The sequence below is a fragment of the Myodes glareolus genome, chromosome 8 (genome assembly GCF_982192425.1).
Source record: "Myodes glareolus chromosome 8, mMyoGla1.1, whole genome shotgun sequence".
Classification (NCBI taxonomy): Eukaryota; Metazoa; Chordata; class Mammalia; order Rodentia; family Cricetidae; genus Myodes; species Myodes glareolus.
The window spans coordinates 1,290,502-1,313,597 of record NC_142033.1 but is presented as its reverse complement, the minus strand read 5'-3'; the positions used below and the strand labels follow the sequence as shown (position 1 = coordinate 1,313,597).

The 23,096-nt window shown below is 39.7% G+C and overlaps 1 protein-coding gene across 6 annotated transcripts in view; it reads left to right on the top strand.

Moving 5' to 3' along the window:
* Ccdc18 (coiled-coil domain containing 18) overlaps positions 1 to 23,096 on the top strand; it is a 141,548-nt gene that overhangs the window by 53,551 nt on the left and 64,901 nt on the right. For all 6 annotated transcript variants that reach the window (XM_048447047.3, XM_048447048.3, XM_048447053.3 and 3 more), the window contains 3 exons: positions 16,166 to 16,297; positions 18,789 to 18,923; positions 19,052 to 19,129. In XM_048447047.3, the coding sequence (XP_048303004.3) occupies positions 16,166 to 16,297; positions 18,789 to 18,923; positions 19,052 to 19,129 (345 nt within the window). The remainder of the gene's footprint in view (positions 1 to 16,165; positions 16,298 to 18,788; positions 18,924 to 19,051; positions 19,130 to 23,096) is intronic.

Below are 23,096 nucleotides of genomic sequence, written 5' to 3'. Positions count from 1 at the left end.
ATCAACATTGGGTATCTTTTTTGTTTGTTTTGAGACATGATCTCACTATGTAACCCTAGTTTGCCTCGAACTCATGTAGATCCTCCTGTCTTTATCCCCTTAGAGTTGGGATTGAAGGCATCTGCCACCTGACCAGGCAAATACTGGCTATCTTCCTTTTCATGTGAAGTCAGAGGACAGTTTTTATGAGACAGTTTTCTCTTCTTGCCATGTGGATCTCAGGGATTTAATTCCTGTCTTCAAGTATCTTCAAGCTTTGTATCAAGTATCTTTACCCCTTGAATCTTCTTACTGGATTGTCTTTGCTTTGTATTTTTGAAATACTGGGTAGAATATGTTTTAGAGAGTCTCTTCTTTGGTCATTTGTGCTTATGGTTCTAAAAGACTCTTGGATTTGAGTGTTTAACTTTTTAAAATTTGTTAAGTTTTCTGCAGTAGCTTCAGGAAATAGATGTTTTTCAGTGGCTAAGTTTTTACTTCAGTTCCTTCTTCTACCCAATGTATTCTTAGGTTTGGCATCCTCGTTAGTATCCCAGCGTTTCTGGAAGTTATGGCTGTCCTGCTGCTGCTTCCTTTCTTTTTCCTTCTCCTCCTTCCTTCTCCTTTCTTCCTTTTTCCTTCTTTTTCTTCTTCTTCTTCCTTGTCCTGCTGCTTCCTCCTCCCTGTCCCTGTCCACTGGTGTGTGAAAGTAATATTTCTTCAATTTGATCTTCATCCCTAATATCTCTCTTGTACTGATAATTTGTTTATGTTTTAACAAATAAAGCTTGCCTGAAGATCAGAGTGCAGAGCTAAGCCACTAGAGGCCAGGGAGTGGTGGTACACACCTTTAATCCCAGGGCTCAGGAGACAGAGGCAAAGGGATCTCTCTTAGTTCAAGGCCAGGGCTACACAAGATTGAATCTGTCTAAAAGAGAAACAGCTCACACAAAGGTGATCCCAGCACTTGGAGTCTATGTGTTTAATCCCAGCACTAGAGAAGTGGAGACAGGACTGGTATGGCTGGGTGGAGAGAGCAATATAAGGTGGGAGGAGATAGCAGCTCAGTGCAGACTGAGGTTCTGCTGGAGGCAGATGGTGTCTGAAGATGCAGTCTAAGGACAAGATCTCCCCTTCGGTCTAAGTATTGGTAAAGGCAAAAAACTTTCTAGTGCCTGGCCTCTCTGCTTCTCTGATCTTCAGCATTCACCCCATATCTGACTCTGGGCTTTATTATTAAAACCAACTAGAATTCGTGCTATACCTCCTCTACTTCCCCAAGTCTGTAAGTGATGCTTTCTTTATTTGACCCATTGTGTTTTTTCACCTCACACATTTATGTCTGAATCTCCAGATTGCTCTGATTCTTTGTTATTTTATTCCATGATGTCAACTTTGTTCATATTGATGATTTTCTTATCTATTTCGCTGATATTCTTTGTTCTGTAGCTTACTTTCTTCTAGAAGTCCTGGATTGGTTTCTCTAATTTATTAATTTGCTTATTTGTATCCTCTTCAAGGTATTTGATTTATTTTTAAGCTTTTCTGTTTCTTTCATTGAAAATAGGTTTTTAGCCAGGCCTTTGACTTCAGCACTCAGGAGGCAGAGGCAGGTGGATCTCTGTGAGTTCAAGGCTAGCCTGGTCTACAAAATGAGTTCCAGGACAGCCAAGCCTACACAGAGATACCCTGTCTCACAAAAGTTAAAAAAAAATCATAAAATATATTCTGGTTACAGTTTTCCCTTCTCATCCTCTTCCCTGTGCCTCCCCATCTTCTCTCCCATCCAGATCCATACCCATAACAATAAATAAACTAATTGGAATATGACCCATAACCAAACATAAAAAAAGAGCTGAAGACGTGCATATAGATATAGAGGCACACACATAAATTCCATAAAAATCCAAAACTATAAGTCATAATGCATACTAAAAGCACCTGTAAGGGTAAATTTTAAAAATGCCCTAACTTAACATTATGAGACAAAGAACTTTCCCAAATGTCACTGGGTTCACTTTGTGTTCACCATTCACTGGTGGGCGAGGAGCTGACCATAAAGAGTGGTTTGTTTCTCCAGTGAGGCTCCCTTGAAGAAAACTAATATTTCATTTCTTCGAGGCTGTCTATTGGAGATAGCTTCTGAGTTAGCGATGGTGTGAGTGTCCTCTTCTCCTCTCAGCTCTAGGGTCCTGTCTGGTACAGACTTGTGTAGGCCCTATGCATTCCGCCACAGTCTGTGAGTTCATATGGGCAGCCAGTAATGTGTCACAAGGCCTTGATTTATTTATTGGTATCCTCCATCCTTTCTGGCTCTTATATTCTTTTTTTTTAATTTTAATTTTTAAAACAATCTTATTTTATATACCAATCCTCGTTCATTCTCCGTCCATTCCTCCTGCTCTCCTCTCCTCCCCACCTCACCTCCCCATCTACTCCTCAGAAAGGGTGAGGCCTCCTATGGGGAGTCAACAAAGTCTGTTGGATCACAGGACCAAGACCCTTACCCTTGTTTCTAGGCTGAGCAAAGTATCCGTCTATAGGGGATGGGTTCCAAAGAGCCAGTTCATGCACTAAGGATAAATACTGGTTCCACTGCTAGTGGCCCTACAGACTGCCCAAACCACACAACTGTCACCCACGTTCATCCACTGCTGGTGGACATCTAGGCTGTTTCCACTTCTGGCTGTTATCAGCAATGATGAACCTGGCTGAGCAAATGTCTCTGAAGGAGGATGAAGCGTTCTTTGGTTATAAGCGTGAGCGTGGTAGTCAGTTCCCATCTCCCTTTGCAGCTGCCACCTGATTTTCATAGGATATACAAGTTTGCACTCACACCAGCAATGGATGAGTGTTCCGCTTATTTCACATCCTCACCGGCATGAGCTATTATTTGTTTAATTTTCTTGTCTATTTTGATTGACTTAAGATGAAATCTCAAAGTAGTTTTGCTTTGCATTTTCCTCATGACTAAGTATGTTGAACATTTCTTCAAGTACTTCTCAGCTGTTTGTGTTTCATCTTGTGAGAATTCTGTTTAGATCTGTACCCTATTTAGCTGGGTTATTTGTTTTTTTTTATTGGTGTACATCTTTTATTTTAAAATTTGTTATATATTTTGGATATTAGCACTCTGTAGGATTTGTAGTTAATGTAAATCTTTTCCCATTCTGTAGCCTTCTACATTGTCCAAATGATGGTGTCCTTTGCTGTAGAGAAGCTTTTCAGCTTCATGAGATGCCATTTATTAATTTTTGATCTTAGTGCCTGAGCTATCAGTGTTCTGTTGAGAAAGTCTTTTCCTGTATCGTTGAATTCAAGGATGTTCCCCACTTTTTCTTTGTACTTCAATGTACTTGGCTGTGTGTTGAGATCTTTGATCCACTTGAAGCTGAGTTGTGTATAGGTGATGAGTATGAGTCTATTGTGTTCTTTTATATGCAGTCATCCAATTCCACTGGCACCATTTGTGGAAGATGTTGTCTTTTTTTCCAGTCTGCTTTTCTGACTGCTTTGCTTAAAAAAATTAGGTGTCCATAGGTGTGTGGACTTATTTCTGAGTTTTCAATTTTATTCCATTGATCAATGTCTTTTTTTGTGCCAATATCATGCTATTTTTCTTACTATTGCTCTGTATTACAAATTGAGGTCAAGGATGGTAATACTTCAAGCAATTCTTTTAAAAAATGTTATTAAGGATAGTTTTAGCTATCCTGGGGTTGTTTATGTTTGTTTGTTTGTTTGGTTGGTTTGGGTTTTATGAGACAGCCTTTCTCTGTGTGTAGCTCTGACTGTCCTAGAAGTCACTCTAGATCAGGCTGAACTCAAACTCACAGAGATCTATCCACTTGCCTTTTCTCCCAAGTGCTGGGTTTAAAGGTATGTACTACCTCTGCCCAGGCTTTATTTTTGTTTTTCGTTGTTGTTGTTGTTGTTGTTGTTGTTGATGGTGGTGGTGGTGGTGGTGGTGTGTGTGTAAAATTGTCTGATCAAGTTCTTTGAAGAATTGTGATGGGAACTGCATTTAACCAGTAGATTGCTTTGGGAAGAATCTGATCCATGAGATCTTTCCATCTTCTGATTTCGTCTTCAATTTCTTTGTTCAATGTTTATATCATACAATTCTTTCATTTACTTGGTTAGAGTTATCCCAAATTTCTTTTTATGCCATGATGAAATGTATTATTTTCCTGAAATTATTATTTTCGTGATGTGATTTCCCTCTGTGTGCTGTGATTACCATTAATAAGTAAAGAAACTGCTTTGGCCCTATAGCAGGGCAGAACTTAGGTAGGCAGGGAAAGCTGAGCTGAATACTGGCAGAAAGAAAGACAGAGTCAGAGATTCCATAGAGCCGCTGCTGGAGACAGATGTGCTTAGACTTTGCTGATAGGCCATGACCTCGTGGTGTTGCACAGTTTACTAGAAATGGATTAAATTAAGATATAAAAGTTAGCCAATAAAAAGTTAGAGCTAATGGGCCAAGCATTTTTTAAATAATACAGTTTCTGTGTGATTATTTTGGGTCTAAGCTAGCTAAATGGCCGGGAACCAACAAGCAGCTCTGCCTCCTCCAATATTTTTGTATCCTGCTATTTTGCCGAAAATCACTCACTGTCAGTGTGTGAAAATCGATATGCGATTTAAGCTGTAGTAATGTTTCTCGTATGATTTTGGATACCCCTTGTATTTGTTGCGTAGTTGTTAAGAATTGCAATATCCTCTTGGTATATTTTTTTGTTTTTTGGATGAGTATGTAGTGTTCTTCCCTATCTCTTCTGATTAGTTTTGGTTTGAAAAACTAATTTTCTATTTTGTCAGATTTTAAAATGGTTACTCTACACCAGCTTGCTTCTAAGGTCTATTTCTTGGAATTTTTTTCCATTCATTTATTCTGAGGTGATGTCTATCTTGATGTTAAGGTTTTTTGGTTTTTTTTTTTTTTGGATGCTGTGGGATAATGCTCTTGTACACTGTAAAGATTTGTCACTCGTATTAGTTTAATAAAATGCTGATTGGCCAGTAGCCAGGCAGGAAATTTAGGCAGGACATCTAAACTAAGAGAATTCTGGGAAGAGGAACAGCAGAGACTAGTCACAAGTCAGATGCAGAGGAAGCAAAATAAGAATGCCTTACTGAGAAAATGCACCAAGCCACATGGCTAAACATAAATGAGAATTATGGGTTAATTTAATTGTAAGAGATAGTTAATAATAAGCCTGAACCAATAGGCCAAACATTTATAATTAACATAAGTATCTGTGTGTTTCTTTGGGACTGAATGGCTGCATGACAAGTAGGGACAGAAATTTCAGGCTACACTTGGATGCAGCACAAGGGTGAATCTGTTTTTGAATCCTTTCTGTTAGTCTGTCTTTTTAGTAGGTGAATTAAGACTACTAATGTTGAGAGTTATCAGTGAGCAGTGTTGATTCCTGTTGTTTTTCTTGTGGTGTGTATGTGCACGCACATGTGTTTTTCCTCTTTTGATTTGCTGGTCTACAATTATTTATTCCTTAAGTTTTCCGGAGTGTGGCTAACTTCTTGTATTAATTATAGTTCTATGGGTTAACAGAATTTATAGAACAAATATCTTTATATATTTGTATGTATATATATATTCTATATATACATTCCTTTTTATTAGAATGACTTACAGGCTGTGGTTCAGCTAATCCAACATTGGCTGCCTATGAATGGAAGGTTCAAAATTCCAGTGGTTGTTAAGTTTAAAAGGCTGAGTGTCTCCGCTGGTCTTCAGTGATGTCAGCATACTGAAGAAGTAGGCTCTAGAGCCAGTGAAGCAGTGGACTTGCTATCAAGGGTGAGAACAGGCAGGCAAAGAGAGAACACTTCCTCCTTACATGCCCTGTATGTATATACATACTGCCAGGAGATGGTAGGGTCCAGATTACAGTGGTGGTACACGCCTTTAATCGGGAGGCAGAGGGTGGTGGATCTCTGTCAGTTCGAGGCCAGTCTGGTCTACAGAGCAAGGTTCAGGACAGCCAAAGCTACACAGAGAAACCCCGTCTCGAAAAACAAAACAAACAAATGAAAAGGTGAATCTTCCCATTTCAAATGATTTAATTAAGAAAAAAGATCCACTGGGTGGTGATGCACACCTTTAATCCCAGCACTCCTTAGGCTGAAGCATGTGAATCTCTGAGTTCTAGGCCAACCTGATCTGCAGACAGAGTTCCAGAACAGACTCCAAAGCTACACAGAGAAAACCTCTCAAAATACCAGAAAGAAAGAAAAGGAAAAAAAGTTTCCTCACAGATGTACTCAGTCATCTGGGTTTTAGTTAATTCCAGATGTAGTCAACCAACTGTTGGATCCCAGGATTGCACAAATAATGGGATACAGACCATCAAAGGCTAAGAACTTTATTCCAGTGACCATGGGGCAAAAAAACAAAAACCAAAAAACTTCAGCTCACTGGAGCCGCAGGTCAGCGTTCCAGCCTCTGACACTGTGAAAATGGGATCAGGTTTTGAGACTTTTCTTGTAGTAAAATCAAGCACCAGGTGCAGGTCAAAGAGCTTTTATAATCTTGAGGTCAGGCTTAAAGTCACATTAGATTTTAAGATTTACAACTTTTGATTATAGAGTGCCAACTTAAGATATTTTCAAATGCCTGTGGCCCTCTTGACGAAGCTGTTTTTCACTGTCCCTGAAAGACTGCAAGACAGAGGGTCACATAGGACAGTTAAAGGTTGCAGGAATGCGATGAGGGAGTTACATAGACGCAATAGAAGCTAATCTTTGTCCACCATAGCTTACCTGCCTGTATGGCAGGAAGCAATTGTTAAAAGTTTACCTCTGTATACAGTAACTTCCAGGCTCTGTATACAGTAGCTTCCAGGCTATCTGCTGTAAGACAGAAAGCAATTGTTACAGGTTAACAGTGGCTGCCAGTTTCAATTTCCCCTGAATATAAATATCCTGGGCTTTCCATCAAGTTGACAACCAAGAATAGCTAATCACACTTCTTTAGGCTGGAATTTTCTTCTAATACCTTCTGTAGGTATGGATTTGTAGATTAATATCATTTAAATTTGGTTTTTATCATGAAATGTTTTTCTTTCTTCATCTGTTGTGATTGAAAGTTTTAATGGGTGTAGTAATCTGGGCTGGCATCTGTGGTATTTTAGTAATAGGTTTTCTGTACCCCGATAGTAGGTTTCTCTGCCGATGCATTAACCCAGATCAAGCTGAATTGAAAAAGTAAAAGAAAGATTTATTTGAGCAAAGTCACTCTAGGGTGAGTTCTCCAGCTCCAGAGATCGAGGCAGGAGAAGTCACACACCTGAGTTAAAGCAGGGAGCTTATGTAGCCTGTAGGTGAAGGGTACAAGCTGGGTTTGTGCCTGGGCATGGTCAAAAACTGGAATGCTTGTATATGACTTGGGCTGCTAGCAACTTCAGGGGAGGAGCTGCTGCGGCCACCAAATATGCTGAACTGCTCTTTTTGGTGCCTTCCCTTTGTTTGGAGATTCTCTGAGAGGGTGTGGTTTGGAGAGAGACAGGAATGGGGCTTTCCAGATCAAGCAGGAATGAGCTGGAGTTTCAAACCAAACACTTAGTCTATGCAGGCCCTTCTGGTGTGCCTTTATATGTTACTTGGTCTCTTTCCCTTGAAACTTTTAATATTTTTTCTTTGATACAATTATTGTTTTTATTATTATGTGCCAAGGGGAATTTCTGTTCTGATCTTGTCTCCCTTGTTCTGTGTGCTTCTTATACCTTGATAGCCACCTCCTTCTTTTGGTCAGGGAAGTTTTCTTCTATGATTTTGTTGAAAATATTTTCTTTGCCTCTGACCTGTGTTTCTTCTTATTCCTTTATTCCTATTATTAGTAGATATGGTCTCATAGTGTTCCAGACTGACCCGTCATTTTGTGCCAGGAGCTTTTTTAGATTTAACATTTTCTTTGACTGAGGTATCCATTTCTTCTTTCATGCCTGAGATTATCTCTTGCATTCTGTTGGTAAGGCTTTTCTCTTACCTGTTCAAGTTCCTAAATTTTTCACTTCCAGATTTCCCTCAGTTTGTGTTTTCTGTACTGATTCTATTTTCATTTTCAGGTTTTGAACTGTTTTTTTTCATTCCTTCCATAAACATGCTGGTTTATGTTTTCATAGATTTCTTTAAATGACTTATTAATTTCTTTTTTAAGGACCTCCATCATATCTATAGAGGCTGTTTTAAGACCTGTTTGTTATGCGTCAGCTATGTTACAATAGTTAGGGCCTGCTGTGGTTTGGTTGCTGGGCTCTAGTGTAGGTTTATTTTCTTTGCTTTTATTGCATTTTCACACTAATGTCTAGTCCTCTGGATTTGGGAAGAGTTAGGCCCAGATTCACAAAGTCCCCCAAAAGCCAACAAGGAAACCGAATCCTGTATATAAAAGTAAAGAGCCTTTATTTTATACAAGTTTGCAAACTCGGTCTCTCCACATGTCCAACGTTTTGTACTAATCAGAGATCCCTGAGCTCAGTTATAGTTGGGTTTTTATACTAGTAAAGATGGGGGTGAGGGATTTCTAAGGTTCAGGACCCCTGATTGGCTGACATTTGTGTAAGGGTGTCCTGGTGAGTGTGTACTGGAGGGTGATCCTATCTACAGCGGTTGGGTCATTAGTCATTTCCTTTGGATGGTCTGTTCTTGGGTGGTGTTTGGGTAATCTCAGTTTATGATTCTTCCTGCAACCAGGTATTGCTTCAGGGTAAAGTCCTGAGACTCTTATGGACGGCTGAGTCCTACATTGTCAGATGATAATGGTTGGAAGTAAAGAGCTTCCTTTGGGTGCTCTGTTTCTATTTATCTTATCATGGCTGGCTCCCACAGGAAGATTGGAATTCTATGACTTTTTTTTCAAGGTTTTAATTCTAGATGCTGATATCTGGTCTTGTCTTTGTTGGGTGGATGTTTTGTTCCCTAGTTTCTGTTGCCCTCTAGTTCTTAGGAGCCTCTGGTGGAGTATGTTGCCTGACAGGAAATTTTCATGTATTTCTGGGTATTGGGAGGTGACAGGTAGGAATGGGAATGGGCTGGGTGGGGGTAAGGTGGAATTCAGGAATCCACAGAAGGAAGGTGTAGTATGTGGGGGCTGGCTTGTTGGGGTATCTGTTCTGCCCAGTACCCCACAGCAGGCAGGCCCCAAAGAAAATCACGCACAAGACTCCATAAGGTTATAAACTGATTGGTCCATTAGGTCAGGCTTCTTGTTAACTCTTATAACATATATTACCCCATTATCCTTATCTATGTTAGCCACATGGGCTCGGTACCTTTCTCGGTGTGACAGCTTACATGTTGCCTCTTCGGTGGTCTGTACAGGAATGCTTGAGAGAGAGCTTCTGCTTCCAGAATACTCCCAGTCTCTTTGCTCCACCCCTACTTCCTGTCTGGCTTTCCCGCCTATACTGCCTGCCTGGCCAATCAGCGTTTTATTAAAATATGGTTGACAGAATACAGATAATTCTCCCGCACCATTTCCCTCTTTTTTTTTTAAACAAAGGAAAATACCCATAATCCATTTGTTGGGAATGTGGGCGTAGTATTTCAGGCTACTTCCTGCTGGTTGGGGGCGCTGATAGTCTTAAGGGGACCTAAAGAAAATTTAGAGTTATAATCAAGTCATGACTGGAGTATCCTGTGAGTCTCGATCATCTCAGGCAGCAGTCTTGGATCAGTTCTGGATGTAGACCTCTGTCATCTGGGCCATCTGTTCCTATCGGAGATTTTTCAGGTGGCCTCCCTTGGTCAAAGGTGATTATTCTTAACTCTGAATAAATCCAGAGTCTCTCGTTTTCTGTGGAAACAAAAGCAAAATCTCTTCTCCAAAGTAACATACCTTTTGACTTCAGTTTTGAAGCCAAGGTATTTTCAAAATTCCTATCTTGGGTTAGTTCAGCAGCATTTATAAACAAAAGTCTTTTAGCAGTTATTGCTCCTTCCTCAGCAATCAAACAATTTAAAGAGAGCATAATAGCATACAGTATGAAGATTCTCTGTGCATTTTCCATCTTTATGTGGCTTTATTTTAACCTCTATTTCTTTTATTTTTACTTTTACTTTTTGAGACAGGATCTTTGTATATCTTTGTCCTGGAATAACACTGTAGACCAGGCTGTCTTTGAACTCACAGAGATCCTCCTGTTTCTGCCTCCCCAGTGCTGGGATTAAAGGTGTATGCTACCACACCTTGAACTCACAAAGATCTGTCTCTGCCTCCCAGGCATTGGGATTAAAGGCGTGTACTACCACACCTTGAGGTCACAGAGGTCAATCTACCTCTACCCCTTGAAGTCACAGAGGTCAATATGCCTCTGCCTCCCAGGCATTGGGATTAAAGGTGTGTACCACCACACCCAACTACTCTCTTTCTTTCCTTTTAACTTTAAGAACTTTAACTTTTAGCCTGCATATACACACTGTAAACCATTTAGAGGTTTTCTTCCTCTTTGAATCTCTCTTTATTGTATATTTTTCTTTTTCTGGCTATATGAGTCTAAAACCGTGGCTTTGACGGCCAGACTCATGGTAGAGGTACCACTGGAGCCTTTTACTGCCACAACTCTATGGCGTTTCAAGGTCCTTGCCAGCAAGCTGCAGCATTCTGCTCACAGACCACACTCAGTCGGACTGCCTGCCTGAAAGAGTCAGAGTTTGCCCTGGCAGGACAGCCAGCATTTTAAAACAGCGCAGCTTTTTTCCTGCTATGGCTGAAAACCGAAAAGCATGCGTTCAGCTTTTCCTCAACACAGTTTAAGTGTTTTGTGGCAGGACCTCTTAAAAGAGCTGCAGGGTTTTGCAGCTAAAGCTGAGTCAGGAAGCCTCTCTTATTTGAGAGCCTTGCTTGCCTCTAGCAAGCAAAGTAGACCCGAGAAATTGCTGCTATCAACAAAACATGCTTTACTCTATTCGATCCCAAGCTTTCTCAAGCTTTCTGTGGATTCAGTTATCCACGTCTGGGCGCCATATGTAGTATGTGGGGGCTGGCTTGTTGGGGTATCTGTTCTGCCCAGTACCCCACAGCAGGCAGGCCCCAAAGAAAATCACGCACAAGACTCCATAAGGTTATAAACTGATTGGTCCATTAGGTCAGGCTTCTTGTTAACTCTTATAACATATATTACCCCATTATCCTTATCTATGTTAGCCACATGGGCTCGGTACCTTTCTCGGTGTGACAGCTTACATGTTGCCTCTTCGGTGGTCTGTACAGGAATGCTTGAGAGAGAGCTTCTGCTTCCAGAATACTCCCAGTCTCTTTGCTCCACCCCTACTTCCTGTCTGGCTTTCCCGCCTATACTGCCTGCCTGGCCAATCAGCGTTTTATTAAAATATGGTTGACAGAATACAGATAATTCTCCCGCACCAGGAAGGAAAGCTTGATGTGTCACTAATCTCTCCTTGGTCCACTGAGAATGGAGAGTCCATGGCAGGTGATCTGGTTAGAACTGAGGTGAGAATGGGGGATTGGACTTGGAGGAACAGAGGGAGAGGTGAAGATCCACAGTCAGCCCACCTGCTTCCCTGGCCAGAGTGGCCTGCAGAGTTCAGAGCTGGGATAAAACAGTGAGTGTGGGAAAGGAAGTTTGCAGGGGAAGGTCTATACCATCCATTGGAGATGCCTTGTAGATACCAAGGAGGGACAGTGGAGAGCTATAGATCACCTTCCTGCTTTCCTGGCCAGCATGACTGGTAAGTTCCCAGGGAAGCTGCCCCATTTGAATGCCCCCCACCGTGTGTGTGAGTATGTGTTTCTGGAGGTCAAAGGACGGTTTTCAGGATTCAGTTCTCTGATTTCACTGTGTGATTTCCAGAGATAGAACTCAGATTGTAGACTTGATGGCGAGCACCTTTACCTACTTAACCATCTTGATGACTTCTCATCGGTTATTTTTATTAGTAAAATTTGTATTTTTTGTTTGCCTGTTACACATTTCAGTGTCTTTGAATTCTGTAATCGAGGAATGATCTTTTGGAGGAGTCAGTGCTATGATACGGCCTAGAGGGACCTAGCAGATTGGTCCAAACCCCTGCAGGTGACAAAATATGCCCTGCAACAAAGTTTGAGTGTGGAGTTATTGAAAGGAGAGGAGGATGGGGAGAAAAGGGAAGGGAGAGACACGGGCCGGGGTGGGGGAGGACCTTTGGAAGATGAGGGGGGGGGTAGGGGTGGGCAGAGCTTGTCTCTCAAAGGTACGTTTGCATCTGCTTTTGTTAGGGAACTGCTTGCCGTAAGCAGTGGGTACCAGGTTCCCAAGAGGCCCAAGGAGTGCCTGGTTACTCACAGCGAGTGCCCTACTTTCTCATGTTTCTTATCTTTCTGAATTGTAGTTTGCACATCTGTTGATATGGAACTCTCTTCTAACTTTTTTAGAGATCTTAGTGAGTAGCCTACATTTGAGGGCTATGTCCTGTACTATTTAGAGGAGAAAACAAACAGCTATAATAGCAACACCACAAAACATGCAAGGTGTAGAAGTGTTCTTAAAATTGACTAAAGCCAAGCCGGGTGTTGGTGGCGCACCACTTTGATCCCAGCATTCAGGAGGCAGAGGCAGGTGGATCTCTGTGAGTTTAAGACCACCCTGGTCTATAAGAGCTAGTTCCAGGACAGGCTCCAAAGCTACAGAGAAACCCTATCTCGAGAAAACAAAAAACAAAAAACAAACAAACAAAAAAAAAACAAATAAAAATTGACTAAAGCCACAGTGGCTGTGGTGGCACGTACCTTTATTACTTGTTCACGGGAGATGTAAGTTCAAGACCAGCCTGGTCTGCATGTGAGACAATTTCCTAAAACAACACAAAAAATTGATTAAAACCTACTAATACCTACCAGTGACCATAAAACAGAAAATGGCATTAAGTAGAGTATTAGCTTGAAGTAAAAATTATTTAGGTTAAAGTTAGAAATAGAAATGAATGATATTTAAAAAAGATAGGGAGAAAGAGCCGGGGGGGGGATTATAGCCTTGGTTCTGCAGCTGTCCACAGTTCTCTACAGGACCACTGTTCAGATGGGCTTCTTTTAGAGCATAAATCATTTGGAAACATTAAAAATATAGTTAAAATAGTTAATAAGGACTGTTTGGTTGCAGCCTATAACTAATTTTTTTTGTACGTAAACATTTCAGGGGTATTGAAAATTACAGGTGGGCGGTGGTGGAGCACGCCTTTAATCCCAGCACTCGGGAGGCAGAGACAGGTGGATCTCTGTGAGTTTAAGGCCAGCTTGGTCTACAAGAGCTAGTTCCAGGATGGTCAGAGCTGTTACACAGAGAAACCCTGTTTTGAAAAAAACAAAAACAAAAAAAAGAAAGAAAGAAAAAAAGATAGTGTAAGTAAATTGAGCACGTGAAAAATATTAATTTAATGAGAATAAACCCAAAGAAACTAAGACTGAAGAGGAACTGAAAGAGAGTCCACCAAAATATACAATATCTGTTCTAAAAAAAGGGGGATAAAACCAACTTTCCCCCAAACTTGGTCACTTCTGCTGGTATTTAGGACACTACAGAACAGGTCTATCTTTGCTTCTAATTGTTAAACAAGTTCAAAAATGAAGAACAATACCTAGCTGTTAAGTTTCAAGGCTCCTGGTGAAGTGCCTCTGACTGTGAGGAAAGGAGAAAGGTTGAGTTGGAAATTGAACCAGGGTAGCCATGGGGAGAAAGGACAGCTGGCCACCAAAATTCCACCAAATGCAAAACTCATTTTGAAAAAATACTGAATTTTGGTACCAGAAGATCCATTGGAGGGACCCCTCATCTGGCAATGGATGGAGATAGAGACAGAGACCCACATTGGCGCACTGGATTGAGCTCCCAAGGTCCTTATGAGGAGCAGAAGGAGAGAGAACATGAGCAAGGAAGTCAGGACTGAGAGGGTGCACCCACCCACTGAGAGGCGGGGCTGATCTAATGGGAGCTCACCAAGGCCAGCTGGACTGGGACTGGTGGAGCTTGTGATCAAACCGGACTCTCTGAACGGGGCTGACAAGGAGGGCTGACTGAGAAGCCAAGGACAATGGCACTGGGTTTTGATTCTACTGCATGGACTGACTTTGTGAGAACCTAGTCTGTTTGGATGCTCACCTTCCTAGAACTGGATGGAGGAGAGAGGACCTTGGACAGGGAACCCTGTCTGCTCTTTGGACTGGAGAGGGAGGGGGAGGGGGAGTAGGGAGAGGGAAAAGGAAATGGGGGGAGGGGAGGAGGTGAAAATTTTTAATAATAATAATAAATAAAAGTTAAAAAAATACTGAATTTTGTGTGAATGGATGTTTTGCCTGAATGCAGCCTGTCTGTGTACCACTTGTGTATCCCAGCACTTGGGAAGCAGAGGCTTCTTTAAGTTCAGCACCAGCCTGGTCTATATAATGAGTTGTAGGCTAAACAGGGCTACATAATAAAACTCTATCATTTAAAAAAAAAGTATAAGAAACGAAGCAGCAGCAAGCAAGATACTAGAAAAAATTAAAATGAAAAAGGATTTTTCAATAATGAAAAAAATCGTAGTTACAATTAGAGAAATACAAGAATAGAAAGAAAAATAAAAACAAAGAATTTTAAATTTTGTATAAGCCAGTAGGATAAAGTAAAAATATAAGTAAAACTATGGTAGAAAAAAGAAATAAGGGAGAGAGGGGGGAAAGAAACATAGGGCAATGAATAATAAATAACAGATTATTGTGCAATGATGCAAAAAAAAGTGATAACTTGCTGGGTGTGGTGGTGCCTACCTGTAATTTTAGGACTTGGGAGGCAGAGATGGGTGGATCTCTCAGTTAAAAGCCGGCTTGGTCTACATATCAAATTCCAGGCTAGCCAAGGGAACACAGTGAAACCCTGTCTCACAAAAACAACAACAAAAAGTTTCAAAAAGAAATATGATCAAATTTCATAAATGTTTTAAGCAGACTATAAATAAAAAATAAAAACATGATTAAATGAAAATAATAACATAATAAAAAGAAAAGAGGGAAATGAGGGGCAAGAAAAACATAATATAAGAAAAAATTGATATCCTTTATCAGTTTCTTTCTGGCTCCATGAAAATTGGAGTTTGTTGGGTACCTGTGGGAGAAGGAGTGAGCTGAACTTTACTTAGACTCTGGTGTTTCCTGTGACTGACACTGAGCCTGTGTGGTACTGGTGTCTGGCCAGAGCTGTTGTCTCTTTAATAGGCTCCCTTCTCACAGTAAGAGTGTCTGCTGCTTACTCCTGTGAGCTGGGCGGGTTCTCCCATCTTGTTGGAGTGGTTAATGATCTCCCAAATACACTGGAAGTCGGGGTGGGGGGGTGCTGAACACTGAGATGTATAAGGGTAGACCTGAGTGAATGAGCTGTGGGTTTCAAACAGTCCATTGGAATTTCAGAGTTCTCTGCCCCTTCATCAGTAAGCGCCAGTACAGAAACGGCTCCAGAGATTTATCTGTTCCCACACTCATCCACTTGGAAGCTCATGGCTGTCATTCTTTTGAGTTACTCTCAGCTGATGAAGCCTGTTTCTGGCTGCTAGTGGCAAACTCCTTTTCCAGCACAGCTGACTGCCCAACAACCTCCTGCTTCCTCCCTTCATCTTGTCAGCGTTCTACCCTCATGTTTCTGCAGCTGCATCCCAAGTCTGTCTCTCAGCTGGAGCAGGGGATCGTTCCCTTTGTGCAGACCCCTGAGCGTTTTAGTTTTAAACAATAGGTTCCCTGAAGATAGTGTCCAGCCACGGCCAGGAGAACTCCTCTACTCCTGATCTGTCTTATCCAAGGCCAGCAGCTGGGTTTGAGGCTTCTGAGAGCTGTGGGTTTGTCTTGTTAGCAGGACTCTCGGTCTCATATTTACTAGAGTTGTCTGGTAATGTTTGGATGAGGCCTTCCCTCTGCCATGTCAGTTGAAACTGCTCTGTGGAGCTCTATCTTGTGGTGTCGCGTCCTGTCTCTCCGTGTTGCTGAGCGGTCCTAGCGCTCCTCTTCCTGCTTTCGCTCATCCTGATACTTCTTCACAGAGACAATTTCTAGTCGACCATGTTGTCTGGAAATCAATCTTCTTGTTTAGTTATTGATTAAAGTGTACTTTAAGAATGGAATGTGGCAGGTTTATTGCTTGATTCATGTATTTTTATCTTAAACAGCTTTTGGTTATATTCTTTCCAATATTTTTAATTCTAGGAGAAGAATGAAAAAATAAGAAACCTTGAATCCAATATCAATACAGAACATGAGAAAATTTGTTTTGCTTTTGAAAAAGCAAAGAAAATTCACCTTGAACAGCATAAAGAAATGGAAAAACAGATTGAACGAGTAAGTACTGTATTTTGTTTTTGTTTTTTGTTTTTGTTTTTCCAAGACAGGTTTTCTCTGTAGCTTTAGAGTCTGTCCCAGAACTAGCTCTTGTAGACCAGGCTGGCCTTGAACTCACAGAGATCTGCCCGCCTCTGCCTCCCTAGTGCAGGGATTAAAGGCACATGCCACCACCACCCGGCTAATGTATTCTTTAGTAGTGAAAAGAACCTTAATGTAGCAGGAGGCCGCTTGTTTGTTTCCTTGCTGCCCAGACTCCTGAAATAACCACATAGAAACTGTATTAATTAAATCATTGCTTAGCCTATTAGCTCTAGCTTCTTATTGGCTAACTCTTACATATTAATTTAACCCATCTATATTAATCTGTGTATCACCATGAGGCTGTGACTTACCCGGTAAATTTCCAGTGTCTGTCTCCTGTGGGGCTACATGGCTTCTCCTCACTCTGCCTTCTTCCTCCCAGCATTTAGTTTAGTTTACCCTGCCTAGTTAAGTTCTGCCTTGCTATAGGTCCAAAACAGTTTCTTTATTAATTTATGGTAATCACAGCACAAAGAAGGGAATCCCACATCACATTAAACATTCTAACCCAATCTTTAAGTGCAAAAAAAAAGCATTAAAAAATTAACGGCAAGACATATAATAAGAATCTTACTCTTTCTAAATAATTTTTGTTTCTTGGGGGGGGGTGTTACTGGTAGATCGGGTCTCACTATGTATCTGGCTGTCCTGAAACTCTCTATGTAGACCAGGCTGGCCTCGAACTCACATAATCCCTCTTTTTCTGCCTCCCAAGTCCTGTGATTAAAGACTGTATTACCACTACACTTGACTTGACTCCAGTGTTTTTATTATTATTATTGTTATTATTATTATTATTATCATCATCATCATCATCATTTTGTGGTTCTAGGGATGGAATCCAGGGCATTGTACATACTAACCAGGTACTCTATTAATTTGGCTCAGCAGATAGAGCTGCCTATAGCCAAGCCTGAATAATGGAGTTTAGATTCCAGAATCTACACCGGGGAAGGAGACTGACTCTTGGAGGTTGTCCTCCAGCCCTCATGCATTTAAACATACTTTCACACAAAATGAAATAAAATGTGATACCATCCCCCTCTTTTTTAAAAAAAGAATACATCAATAGCGAAAATCTCTAAAAATGTTCAGTAAAAATTACAAACTGGTAATCAGTTGGAGCTAGAAGTGTAAAAGAATTAGGAATAAAAGAACTATATTGTGCAGGGTGATGGTGGTGTGACAGTGGCTGTGGCTGCTGCTTGGGAGGCAGAGGCAGGCAGATCTCTGAGTTTAAGGACAGCCAGAACTTAAAAAAAAAGACTGTGAAACACAGTGCCCAAAAACTTCAGAATGCACTTGGTAGGCCGAGACAGGTGAGTCTCCATGAACTCAAGGCCAGTGCGTCTACGCAGCAAGTTTCAGACCAGCCAGGAATCCATAATGACTTCTGATATTTCCAAACACAATAAAGGAAACTTAGTTTCACATTTTTTCCAAAAAATTTCAGGTCTATATGGTTTACTGGCAAATTCTTTCAAACACGTAAGAAAGAAAGAAAGAAATAACATTATTATATAGTATACTAGAAGATGAATTACTTTCAAACTCATTTGATAAAGAAGGAAAGTACTTTAAATCCAAAAAATGAGACAAAGACAATAAATACCATTTTATTCTTATTAGAACATGAAAGTATGAAATAAGAGGAAAGACAAAGAAAATAGTACAAAAATTGTAATTGTTGTTTGTTGTTGGTATGATAGATTGGCACTCAGCCTTAAAAACCAGAAATAATAAAGGGTGAAGGCAGAGAGAAAAATGTTTTGATCTACTTGGAATAGAATATCTTCTGAAATGAAAATGTTACAGAAATCAAAGCAAGATATCAAAGTAAACCTTAATTTCTTATATAGAGTCTAATACTTCCTAAAATAAACAAACTAGACCCATATATGTTAACACAAACAAACATCTGAAACTATATCGTTAAAAGAAAAAGCAAATTATCTGGGCAGTTTTGGTGTAAATCTTTAATCCCAGCATTCAGGAGGCAGAGGCAGGCAGATCTCTGTGAGTTCAAGGCCAACCTGATTGACCTACAGAGTGACTTCCAGGACTGGCTCCATAGCTGTTGAGAAACCCTGTCTTGAAAAATCAAAAGACAAAAAAGAAAATTGTTAAAAGTTAAAAATATTGTTATAATAAATTAAAATTTCAAGAGAGAAAATTGGATTCCATATTGTTTATGACTGTACATTTTTAATAAAAGCATGAAAACAGACCAGTCAATAATAAGAATAATGAAAGAAAGGGAAAAGAGATTTATGATTTAATTTTTTTAATTAAGAGAAATTGAAGGAAATTTCTAAAATGCAAAAATCTAATGTAAAAAAAATTTATATTTAAAGTGTTCCCAATGTTTTAAAACTATATAACATGAAAATCTTGATTTTATATTTAGCTTGAAACTCAACTAGAGAAAAGAGACCAACAATTCAAAGAACAAGAAAAGACTATGTCCATTTTGCAGCAAGATATACTATGTAAACAGCATCACCTTGAATCACTAGATAGGCTCTTGACGGAAAGTAAAGCGGTAAAGTCATCTTTTTAAAAGTACTATTTGAAAGCTAGCATTTTAAGTTTATATGTCTGTAGCATATATTGAATATACTCTCAATATTTATTTGCAATCATGTTTTTTCTACCAAAATTTGTTTACAGGAAATGGAAAAAGAAAATATGAAGAAAGATGAAGCTTTGAAAGCATTGCAGATTCATGTATCTGAAGAAACAATCAAGGTTAGTATAGTATACTTTTTGTGTGTATGGATGTGTACGTGTGTGTTTGTGTGCATACACATGCCATGGCACGAGTGTGAAATCATAGGACAGCTTGCAAGAATTAGTTTTTTCCTTCTATCATAAATGGATCTCAAGAATAGGATTCAGGTAATTAGATTTGGAGACAAGAATCTTTATCTGCTAAAGCCATCTTATCAGGCCTCTGTTTTACTGTTATAGACATTTTTATGGCTTTCTTCCCAATAAATTATTAAAATTGTAATATATAAACATCAATTAAATGGTTAAGGAATTGGCTCAGTGATTAAGATTGTGTATGCCTTTGGGTTTTTTGTTTTTTTTTGTTTGTTTGTTTTTGTATTTTGGGGGGGGGTTTAGATATGGTTTCTCTGTGTAGCAGTTCCAACTGTCCTGGAACTAACTCTTGTGGACTAAGCTAGCCTCAAACTCACAGAGATCCACTTGTCTCTGCCTCCCGAGTGCTGGGCACCTGGTTTGTGTATACTAATCTTGCACAGGACCTGAGTTCTGTTCTAGCAGCCTGTTGGACAGTTACAACTGCCTGTAACTTCAGCTCCCACACCCTTTTCTGGCCTCTGAGAGTACTTGCATGTGTAAACACACAAATAAAATTATGAATGTTACCAAAACTTATTAGTGTTATGAAGGAGCAGGGTTCATGCACACACATCTCCCCCACTGACACACAAATAAACATAATTTAAACAATTTTTTAAAAAAAAGTACTAATTTTATTGTTGTACCTCACAGTATAATAGCTGTAGTCACAGAATGCTTAATTAGCCACATAAATGCTTAATTAAGATGGAAAAGGCATTAAATGCATGTCTGTCTGTATGAAAAAGGAGTATATTTAGTATTCAATCGTATAATCTTTGAAATGTTTCTCTTGTAAAAATGTAAGAACTACTATGTATTCCTTATATTTTTATTTGCGTTAGTAGGTCTAAATATGCTGTCATCTTGTACCATAAATACCTTCAATATAAAGATGGCTACTTTTTCCTAGAATTCTTTTTATAACCTGTTTTATGATTGTATATATCTATGTAGACAATTATGTGTTAAAGGCAGGAGGGGGAGAGAGTGAGAGAATATGTTTGTGTTGTGTAAACAGAGGTTTCTGTCCTGCCTGGTCCTGCAGCTGTTTAGTCCCAAAGAAACACACAGATACTACATTAATTATAAACTGTTTTGCCTTTTAGCTCAGGGTTATTATTAACTAGCTCTTACAACTTTAATTAACCCATAATTCTTACCTATGTTTAGCCACATTTCTTGGCACCTTTTCTCAGTGCAGCATTTTCATCATGCTTCCTCAGTGTCTGGGTGGCAACTGCCTTTCCTCTTCCTCTCTTAGTCTGGTTGCCCTACCTATAACTCCTGCCTTGTTACTGGCCAATCAGAGTTTTATTAAATCAATATGAGTGACAAATCTTTAAAGTGTAGGAGAATATTTCTCACAGCAGTGTTGTATGTGAAATATATATATATATATATAATATATATATATATATTTATGCATATGTGTGATTGGAGGTTAGAAGTTGAATCAGGTCTCTTCTTCAGTGGTTTTTGTTTTGTTTTGTTTTGTTTTGTTTTTTTCTTTTGAGATAGGATATGCCATCAAACTTGGAGTTTGCCAATTCAGCTATTTAGCCTGGCCTCTGATCTGCTTATCTCTGCCTCCCTAATGGTAGAATTGTATACACATGCATGCTGCCATACCTGGCTTTGTACTTGAGTGCTGAAATCTGAACTCTGATCTCCATGCTTATTGTGAGCTATCTTCCCAGCCCAACAATTATGTCTTTATATGTTGTTATGGGTCTGGGGTTACTTAGAGATTCACTATGACCATAAATACATTTTAATAATAGGCTTTATATTTTAGATACTGTTGTACAATGTGGGGCCAGGACTGCACCTGAATACTCTCCAGATTTATCACGTAGCCATATCAGCCCAAAGCTTCTGAAGGGAAAGCCACGAGACTGATGTGTTTTGTCTACGTGTAGGCAGGGTTAATTTATGTGCACTTGTCCTAGTCATCTTTGAGCAGAGTAGCAGTTTGATTACAAAAGCGGAGATAGAGTTAGTCTACTATCCTGCTGGAACAGTTCTACTATCTTACAGGACCAGTCAGTTTAAGGATACTCTTTAATGTCTGGGGAAAGGGAAGTGGGCTGCTGTGACACATACGTGTACAAGCCAGGAGCTAAAGCTGGTCTAGCATGGACCGCCAGCTCCCAAATAATCATATGGCAACTTTTTATTAAGTATGAAAACTTGTCCTTTGCTTAGACTTGTTCCCAACTAGATCTTAAACAAATTAACCCTTTTATATTAATCTACATTCTGCCATGTGGCTCATTATTTCTTCTCCATATTGTATATCTTCCTCTGTGTCTCACTAGTGAATTCCTACCTCTCAGATTCTTTCCAGAGTTCCTGTCTCTGCCCAGAAGTCCCACCTATCCTCTCCTGACTAGCTAATGGCCATTCAGCTCTTTATTAAACTAATCAGAAGGTGCCTTAGACAGGTGAGATAAAAACCTCACATTTTCACAATGTCCAGGAAGATTATCCCCACAACAAGGAGCTTATATGTTAGAGGCATTTTTTTCTTTTTGGCCTCTCAGGCATAGTAACTCTAAACTTTAAAATGTAATGTTGACTATCACATTATCGTTATTCCTATAGAATTAAACAATTCTTTAACATTTACTGTCATATCAGTTTATTTACTTATATAAGGGTAAACTAAATTTTAAAATATTAGCATGCAAGTCAATCATAGTAGCCCCTGTCTGTAACCCTAGCCTGTGAGAGGAGAGTCTAGAGGATTTCCGAAAGTCTGAGACTGGCCTGGTCTATACAGTGTTTTCCAGGCCAGCTAAGGACCTTGTTTTGAACAAGAAGGATAAAATAAAAAAGGTAGATAAATATTAATGTTGTAGACATGAAATTATTTCATTAAATACTATTCAATAGCTATTAAACTTTTGGTTCTTCATTTAGTAAGGAATTTCCGTATATTAATGGCCAGATAAGAGATAAGAAATCCGAAAATGAATGAATCATACATTGAATTTTTTCCTTGATGCTTTTAATAATTTTTTTAATTTGGGGAAAAATAAATATGAGGAAGAAATATAGAAGCAAAATTCCTTAGTTCAAATATAAATATTTTTGTAATTTTACTTATTTATTTTGCTTTTTTGGGACAGGGTTTCTCTGTGTAACCCCTAGGTGTCCTGGAACTCTCTTTGTAGACCAGACTGGCCTTGAACTCAGAGATCTGCCTGCTTCTGCTTCCCAAATGCTAGGATTAAAGGCCTGCACTATCATCATCATCATCATCATCATTCATGCCCCAGCAATGCTTAATCGTGCATGGGCAGCCCTTTTATGGCGGGTCCCCAAGTTGTTCCTATCCCTGGCAGTCCTAGATGCTGTGCTATTGTCACACCCAGGGTTCTGCAGTCTTCCTTATGCTGCCCATCAGCTTCCTGTCCTCAGCAGTGCAGCAGTGCCTGAGCACCGACCGCCACGCTGGCTCAGTACAAATCATTTCAACCTGGAATACCTGTAGCTGTAAGATAACAGTCCTGATTATGTTATTATCCTTTCCAAGCTCCTTTGCGTGATTCTGTTTGTTAATTTCAAGGCTCATATATGAACTGTGTGTAGGAAAGTTAAAACTGTATTTTCAAGTGTGGTCAGTGAGAACTAAAAGTTTGATGAGTCTGCAGATGTTGCTCAGTGTTAGACCCCTTGCCAAGTGTGGTCACAGCCCTGCATTTGATTCCTAACACCAACATAAATAGAATAATTCTGAACAGGTAACAGTATCCCACAAAGTAAACAAATGTGTTTGTTATCTGTTAAATAGATTGTTGAAAGAGTATGCCTTAGGTTTAGATTATATTTCTTTTCTATA